This window comes from Pholis gunnellus (genome assembly GCF_910591455.1).
Source record: "Pholis gunnellus genome assembly, chromosome: 17".
In the NCBI taxonomy this organism is placed as follows: domain Eukaryota; kingdom Metazoa; phylum Chordata; class Actinopteri; order Perciformes; family Pholidae; genus Pholis; species Pholis gunnellus.
The window spans coordinates 4,062,193-4,070,563 of record NC_136544.1 but is presented as its reverse complement, the minus strand read 5'-3'; the positions used below and the strand labels follow the sequence as shown (position 1 = coordinate 4,070,563).

At 42.2% G+C, this 8,371-nt stretch overlaps 1 protein-coding gene across 1 annotated transcript in view; it reads left to right on the top strand.

Annotated features, from left to right (window-relative positions):
• Positions 1 to 5,700, top strand: part of LOC306708874 (neurabin-2-like) — a 25,124-nt gene extending 19,424 nt beyond the window's left edge. Inside the window, exons 8-15 of the mRNA XM_079176834.1 lie at positions 1,189 to 1,293; positions 1,640 to 1,775; positions 3,295 to 3,438; positions 3,562 to 3,615; positions 3,756 to 3,887; positions 4,397 to 4,494; positions 4,578 to 4,674; positions 5,537 to 5,700. Coding sequence (XP_079032960.1) covers positions 1,189 to 1,293; positions 1,640 to 1,775; positions 3,295 to 3,438; positions 3,562 to 3,615; positions 3,756 to 3,887; positions 4,397 to 4,494; positions 4,578 to 4,674; positions 5,537 to 5,590 — 820 coding nt within the window. The 3' untranslated portion in view covers positions 5,591 to 5,700. The remainder of the gene's footprint in view (positions 1 to 1,188; positions 1,294 to 1,639; positions 1,776 to 3,294; positions 3,439 to 3,561; positions 3,616 to 3,755; positions 3,888 to 4,396; positions 4,495 to 4,577; positions 4,675 to 5,536) is intronic.
• Positions 5,701 to 8,371: the final 2,671 nt, after the last annotated feature.

Genomic DNA, 8,371 nt, shown 5'->3' with positions numbered 1-8,371 from the left:
AAGTCGATCGCATAAATTCTCTAGGAGGAGTTCGTTGAAGTACGAAGGCTGCAAAATGGAAAATGTGCCAAAAAACACAACTTTGCGGGTTTATTGTAGCGCCCCCTATTGGTTGAATGCAACAAAAATCTCAGGGTATGTTACGGTATGCGATGTGCACATATGCTGAAAGTTTCGTGAATTTTCGACAATGGGTTGAGAAGTTATGTGAATTGATATTAAGCCACGCCCCTAAGAAGTTCATTGGTCCATATCTTTTCAACGCAAATAGATATCAAAAAGCTTTTGATAAATCTGAGTGATCTACATCCAATAATGATCCACAGCAATTTTGGTAGCAATCGGAGCCAGCGTGTGGGAGGAGTTCGCAAAGATGTGTTTTACACTAAATTCAAGATGGCGGAAAATTTTCCTAGGCGCGGTTTCGGGGTCTGAGAGGCTTTTTTTTAGATCTAGTGGATTAGGACATGTGTGTTGATTTTCAAGTCAATCGGACAAACTGGCCGAGGGGCGTGGCCGGACCGCCTTGTAGGGGGCGCTAGAGAGCCATTTTTTTACACACAAGTATGCAACCTTGCGCAGCAGAGTTTCTCCACCAGATCTGAGAGGTGTGCAAATTTGGTGAGTTTTCATTCATGGCAAGTGCCCCTACGAGCTCATTCCCTACAAAAATAAGAATCATAATAAGAATACCCCTTAGAAACTCAATAGGGCCTTCGCCGGCCCGACGTTGTCGGCGGCTCGGGCCCTAATAATAATACATATTTCATACAAGAAATGCAGCACAAAGTGTTGAAAGGAAATAGACATGGAACAAAAAAACTGGAAAAATAAGATAGACGGTAAAACACTCTTGCTAAAATAAGATAAATTATATGAAATAGAATATATGGAATGCATAACATCAAATGGAAAATAAAAACCCACTGAATACTAATAATAATATTAAAAGCACTGCCCATATTTGCATCATGCACAAATACATGAATTAACACTGCCGCAGCATCAAAAGGTTTCCATTCTTCTTCTACTGTGTTTTCCTTTTTCTACATCCGTGGTGGAGATTTGAAATTAAAAAAAAGAAAACTTTTAAGTATTTTGCCTCAAGTGCACTCTCTACCAATTACCAACAAATGATGAGCCTCCACACACACACACATATGTGCTTCCTTGTGTCCGTGTGTCCAGGATCGAGGTGAACGACCTCATAGTGGAGGTTGATGGGACCAGCCTGGTCGGCGTCACTCAGAGCCTCGCGGCCTCTGTCCTCCGCAACACCACCGGCACCGTCAGGTCTGACACACACTCTCTGTCTCTGTCTGTCCTGCACACACACACACACACTTTGTTTACAGCGGGTGCTGATTCTTGTTTTGCTGTTTATTTTGGGGGATTTTGAAACAGTTTTTTGTTTTTGATTTTGCAGATTTGTGATATAAATTGCATATTTTTTAGGTGTTTTGGTTGGTACATGCTAAAATTCTCAGGTTCGTGCTAGATGTTTTTTTGCAGTTGGAATGATTGATCCATTTTATGTTCTATGCATTTTTGCGTGTTTGAATTTGTCATATTAATCATCGTGAGATCATGAACTTGACGGGTGGGATATGGATTATTTTTCCTTTTCTTTTTCTCCCAGGTTCATGATTGGTCGAGAGAAGCCGGGCGAGCAGAGCGAGGTGGCTCAGCTGATCCAGCAGACTCTGGAGCAAGAGAAGTGGCAGCGGGAGATGATGGAGCAGAGATACAAACAGTACATGGACGACGACGAGGAGGTAACGCGCTCAGACCGAGCGAGCGCTTTTGTGGAGCCGCGTTCGTTAACTCGGAACATCTGTGGCTAATGCTGCTTCGTTAGCTTACAAGCCTGCGTTAGCTGCAGGCAATCAAGAGTGAGGTGAAGAGGGGAGAAGTGTGTGTGTGTGTGTGTGTGTGTGCGTGTGTGTGTGTGTGTGTGTGTGTGTGTGTGTGACAAAATGTCGGTCTGTGTGCCACCACGTGGCTGGCACGTTTCAAACTCAGTTCAGCTTCTCCACCTTGTGGTCAGAGATTTGTGGACACTTCAGTAGGACGAACAAATCATAATGAACCCAATGTGTTTAATTATACCAGTCACATTCATCCGTAACACTGGGGTCAAATGGGGCTGAATGTAAACTGTCTTTGTATTTACAGCGTGACTAGACGGTGAAATAGGTTGTCCAGTGCGATCAAACTCATGACTGAAAATTTCCCGTCATCGCTCATCACCGGGGACGTAACTGAGGCTGTCAACGTCACAAAATGTAGCGGTTTATAATGACTTAAAAAGAGGAGTTCATATTCTACGGTTACACACTTACTGAACATTTTGGGCCTGATTCTACTTTCTTTTCAGCAAGCTTTGCTAAACACACTGAATTTAAATGAAAGCGATGTCTCGCCAGAACCGCACACTTGACGCCAGACCGTAATGCGTCGAGGTAAAAATTACCGCAAATCTGACTCGACAGCCACAGAGAGCGAGGACATCATTGTAGACAGTGGCAACGTGCTCCGGTTCGAGGCCTCGTGATAAAAAGTCAGTCAGCTCGTCTTTGTGTCAGAATAGAGAAGTGGAACCAGAGCTAGAGATGCAGTGAGGTCATTACGTCAAAACATTGACTGTGAAGCGAATTTACTTTGCAATGCAGAGGAGGAGAAGACGATGTGGAACTTTTTAGTGGACATTCACAAGCAGGGAATGCATTCTCTCACTTAATTTGTCATTTAAAAAGGCTCCAGTTGTTATCTATACCCTAATTTTATGACACATACTCCTCCAAATTAAATTATACAGCAACTTCTGAGGAGCGAAAGGAATGGAAGTGGGAGTTTTGGACTGTTTTGGTTCACTGTGATCTGCAAGTAACATTTTAGAGAAATTGTTTTGTTACATTTCGGGAAACGCTTGTTAGCTTTCGTGTCTGTACAGTACATTTTAAGCTAACGCCAGAGGCTTAGCTTAGCATAAAAGACTGGAAACATAGAAGAACTGCTAGCCTGGCTCTTTCCAAAGGTAACTAAATGTGCCTACCAGCACCTCTAAAGCTCATTAAGCAGCTTTAACCCCGTATAAAATCACAACTTGCCATCTACATTTCCTATTTATTTTTATTTTTTAAGCTTAGCTAACCAGCTGGTAGCGTTAGCTTCATATTAGCCGAGTGGTATCAATCTTCTCGTCCAACTTTTGGCAACAAAACAAGTGAGCGCATTGACGAACGTTGTGTTTTTCTTTTCATCTTTCCCCGTCTCTTTTCTGGCGACCTGCAGACGGGTGAATACGCGACGGACGAGGAGGAGGAGATGAGTCCGGTGTTTCCAAACTCCATTGAGGTTTTCGACCTGGCCGAGAACCAGGACACGCTGTCTCCTGTGGAGCTGGACCCCGAGAAGCTAGCCCACAAATTCAAGGAGGTGCGCGTGATTTTGATTGTTTGGATGCTGAATTTAATCATTTTATTGATTCATTTCACTCATAGTTTATCTGTTCTCCAATTTGATCATGCTTTTGTGTTTGTTTTTATTCTCTGTCTGTAGCTCCAGATTAAACACGCAGTAACTCAGGCGGAGATCCAGCTGCTGAAGAGGAAGGTGAGAATTTTCAGTCTCTTCTCATTATGCAGAAACGAAATACAGTGCAACATCCAGCATATCTAGCATAACAACGCCAGAACCTTAACTGACCCACGCACCACCTCTTCCTCCCACATTCCCACCTCCTTTACCTCCAGCTGGCTCATTCGGAGCAGGATAAGTTGCGTTGGCGGATGGAGCGCGCTCAGTTGGAGCAAAACATCCGGGACAGTAAAGAGAGGATGGAGAAGCTGGAGGGCTACTGGATGGAGGCACAGTCGCTGTGTAAGGTAATTCAAGAGAGAACGAACATGAGAAGCAAGGAGGAAGCCATCAGTCATGAATGGATGAAATATATTTTTTCATTTAAGCCTCATGCATCACTTGGGATATTTTTGGCCCCCTTTTTACTAATTTTGAAAGTCAACTACAGCTCCTCTAATAAATAAATAAATAAACAAACAGTGTAGCCAAAAAACAGACACTCAATCCCTTAAAGGACAAACATGTCCTTAATAAAAAATTATATTCAATCAGGCTTTTAATCGAAACCCATGCCTTCTAAATTATAGTTTTCACTATTTTCCACCAGATTGAGTCATTTTCATGTTTCTAATATTAAGATTTAATTTTATGGCAGTTTTTTGACACATTTTTGTCCTCGCAAGACACCAGAGGAACTTATTTTAAAGGAATGCACAAGGTTTGACAGCTCAAATGACTAATGTGTTATAATTTATATATTTAAAAACGTTTTTATTTATATTTACTTACTGTGTGTGTGGTTTTGTGTCTTCAGGCGGTGGACGAACACCTGAAGGAAACCCAGGCTCAGTACCAAACCCTAGAGAGGAAATACAGCAAAGCCAAGAGACTGATTAAAGAGTACCAGCAGAAGTAAGGAAGCAGAAATGCATTCAAGGTTTGAGAGAAGGAGTAAAAGAACCCAAAGCCTTAATGTGTGTGTGTGTGTGTTGTAGGGAGATCGAGTACCTGAAGAAGGAGACGGCTCAGCGTCGGGCACAAGAAGATACCGAGGCAACACACAAAGAGGAGTCGGACAACTTGCAGGAAAAGGTTTGTTAAAGAGTCACCTGTGTCAGCTCCTCCCTCAGAAAACACTACCTCGGTCATGTTTTCTATTTTTAGTCTTGGTTATATTTCCATTTTTACAAGTAAAAGGTCCCAATCCACTCCTTTTTATTGATTCGGTTGCATCGCATATCCAGCTTTTATTAAAGTAACCAAAGAGCCTATCCTTACAGTCAATGCTATTGATTGTTAAATTCACCTCAAAGCGGAGAAGCAGCCACCATCGTTGGTGTTTTTAAGCCTCCACACCGGCGACAGCTTTGGGCGAAGGCGTTACATTTTGGGGGTTGTCCGTCCATTCTCGTGAAAGAACGCCTTTTCTTCAATTGTGGCATAATGTCCACCTGAACTCGAGGATGAACTGATCAGATTTCGGTGGCAAAAATAAACAAAAAAAAGTTTTTGGCCATAGCTCAAGAATTAATTATGCTAATTAGTTATTTGGGGGAGTCTTTTGGGGATTTTTTTTGATTGTGGATGCAAACTGCAACATGACCGGTTCGTCGGAGGCGTACAAACGTGGGGCGGTGACTCTAGTTTCTGATTGCGGTGACTTTCTGTGGATGTTCGGAGCTGTACGACTTTACCGGCCGTAGTTACCATGATCCGAACAGAAATCAGCAGGAGGCAAATCCGTGCAGAACTTTAGATTTTGGGTGAGTTGTTCTCATGAGTTTAAATTGTAGTACTAACTATTCGGTTGCGATACGGTTCGTGGTTTTGTTTTAAGCTAACGTTAGCACTCATTCGGTGATTGCCCAGCAGCAATAATAAAAGAAGAAGCAGCAGCAGCATCACCTCTGTCTGATCAGAGCCTTGTCCTCCACTATGTTGTTGTTTTTCACAGATTAGCGACTTGGAGACCAAAGTGGATGCCCTGAAGACCCCCAGCCCCTCCTAGACTGCTACTACGTCCTCCCTCCCGTCTGTGACCGGAAGAGGAGGAGCTCTGCCTTCATTCTGATCCGGGCTGTCATTTTATTCCAATCAACCATTTGCTGCACGGACAGGTAGCGGGGTGGGGGAGGGGGTGTTGGGGGGGGGGGGGGGACTAACAGGGATGACACTTGTAAAAGAGAGGACGAGGAGGGAAGACGCAACCTCTCATCTGACATCTGCCGGCAGCTCAGCGCTCCCGTCAGCCAATCCCTGAACGCTCCCTCTGTGATACCCAGAATCCTCCTCGTGTGTCTTCCCCGGCAACCCCCGGCTCGGCAATCAATGCGGGAAACCACATTCAACAACCCGTGCTTCACGTATTGGACGACCTGCTTCTCCTCTCTTCAAATAAAACCACCGGATTCAAAATTCATTTTACAAAAGCGCTTATTGAACAGGCTCGTCACAAAGTGCTTTTATAGAGTGACACGGGGCACGCGCGCAGAACGCAACGCAACGAGAACGGACAGAGGTCATTGTTGCTGTGCTACTTCTAAACTGAACGGTTGCCGAAACCGTTCCCTTTTCATGTTTTTTGGGGGGGACCGGACTGGATTCTCACGAGGAGGACAAACGTGTTTTCTGTCGCGTGGCGTTGATCACACCAATCCAAAAACGATCACGGAGAAATGGCCACCGCATTTTTAAAAGACAGACTCTGAAGTGGAGCCTCGGCAGTAACACGCAACAACAACAACAACCACAACAACAACTTTGAAAGGAAATAGCCACCACCTGCTGATAGTTAAGTAATAAAAACTACAAAAAAAAGATGGCCGACAAATCTCTGATTAGTGACAAAAACTGCCCGCCCTGGCCTTCTCTTTTCTAGCTCTGCACGCCGTGGAAAGGAATCAGGTGGAGGCGTGCTCTTCAGGTCTGAACTGTGGTGGCAAAAGCGTTTGTATATATTCTATACGTGTATTTAAAAGTGTTTAAAATGGCTTAAAGCAATGAAGTGGGTCTGATAGCCGAGAGTACGGCGAAACGACGAGGAAACGGTTCAGATTCATCTCTTTTTCTATCGACATCGATGGCAAACAGGGTGTGAATAGTCCAACGTGTGCTTCTAGAGCTTCTAATGGTGTTTACTACAGTATCTGTGGGTTTACATGCACACCAACATTCTGTTCACTCACGACAGTCATGTACTAAATTCTTGAGTTGGTGCAGGGTTTTCAGAATTTTCTTTTTTAAACTGAATATGCTATTTTGAATATATTGGTATTGTGAGGCAGTTTTGCGTACAGCTTCCAGTTGCACTCACCTCATAGCTTCATGAGAAACTGAATATTCAGTTCATGGCGGCTATGAACAGCAGGATCACCTGAGGTGCATTTTATCAGTTGTTGAAACATTTCCTGGAGGCGAAACTGCTCTACAAATAATCTCTTTGGTTGAGGTAAACACGAGTGGGTGTAGCCAGAGTGCCAAAACCTTCCGAGCGATACCGGACTTTTGAGAGGATATTAGAGAGTTAAAAAAAATCTGTTCACAATATATCAGACAGTATTTTAAAGAAATACATAACTAAACAAACAAGGATGCTTAAATTTGCTTATTAACGAATATGTAATGTAATATGTACTGAACATTTAACATTAGAAGTTTGTGCTCACTTATGGACAAACTATTTAACAGTAACTCTGTTTCTAAATGACCTCAAACATATTTTTGGCCTTTCTGAACCATCTTCTCTTACTTATCAGTTAAAATTAACCAGTAATACTACGGAAGCAAAGAAAGGCCATAATGATTACATTTTATTTTTTAAAGCAATTGATTACTGAATTGGGAAATTTAAATACTACTGAATTCATAGCAGTTTCTTGTTTTACTAAAAGCAAAAACAAAGGAAGAGTTTGGGTTTACCAACTCCCAAAAAAATCCCAGTGTTTCCCATCCTTACCTGAACGTTTCTGTCTGGGATCATGTGATTGACAGGACGTAACCTGATAGGCCAGAGGTCTGATGGATTCATTTAGGCTCCACTGATTTTTCTTCTGGATGTAACCAACTTTATTTAAAACAAGATTTTTTTAAACTACATTTTATTTGAGTTTTGAGAATATTGATGCAGGTCAGACAGATGGTTTCATATTTGTATATAATATTTCAGTGCTACATATTTAGTGGTATTTAGATTTCAACATAGAGTATTCAGCAGTGGTTACATTTCAAAATTATCTTTTCAGCTGCTTATGAAATTCATAATAATTATGGCCTTTCTTTGCTTCCATATAGGCGAGTATCAGTCAGGCTGTAACCGCTAGTTATCTAAGCTAGCTACTCAGCCTTTCTGATTTTAAAAATCCTGTAACTTTCTATATATGCTGATGTGGCCTACTAAGTCGTTGCCAATTCTATTTTCTATTGATATTTTGATCAGTATTGGTCTTTTCTAATCAGCTTATTAAGCATTGTTATGCGAATTTACGAGGATGGTTTCGCCTCTAAGAAATGTTTGTTGAACTAGATCTTCAGTGTTTTTCAGAAAACTGTGTGCATGTAAACACACTCCACATCTCTTGTATTACGCGAAGAGTAGAGGGTCCCAGTGCCAGTATTATGAACTTAACTTAGTGATATATGCCTGACATAGTTCAAATATGGGTTGAAAACAAAAGTGTTGCTGTGGTCGCTAAAGGTCAGATCATTCTTTCCGGAACCCAAGGACCACTGGAGGTTCAGGTTCAGCTGCATAACAATTTGTTTTATTGATTTTTCATTTTTTTTTTTCAAA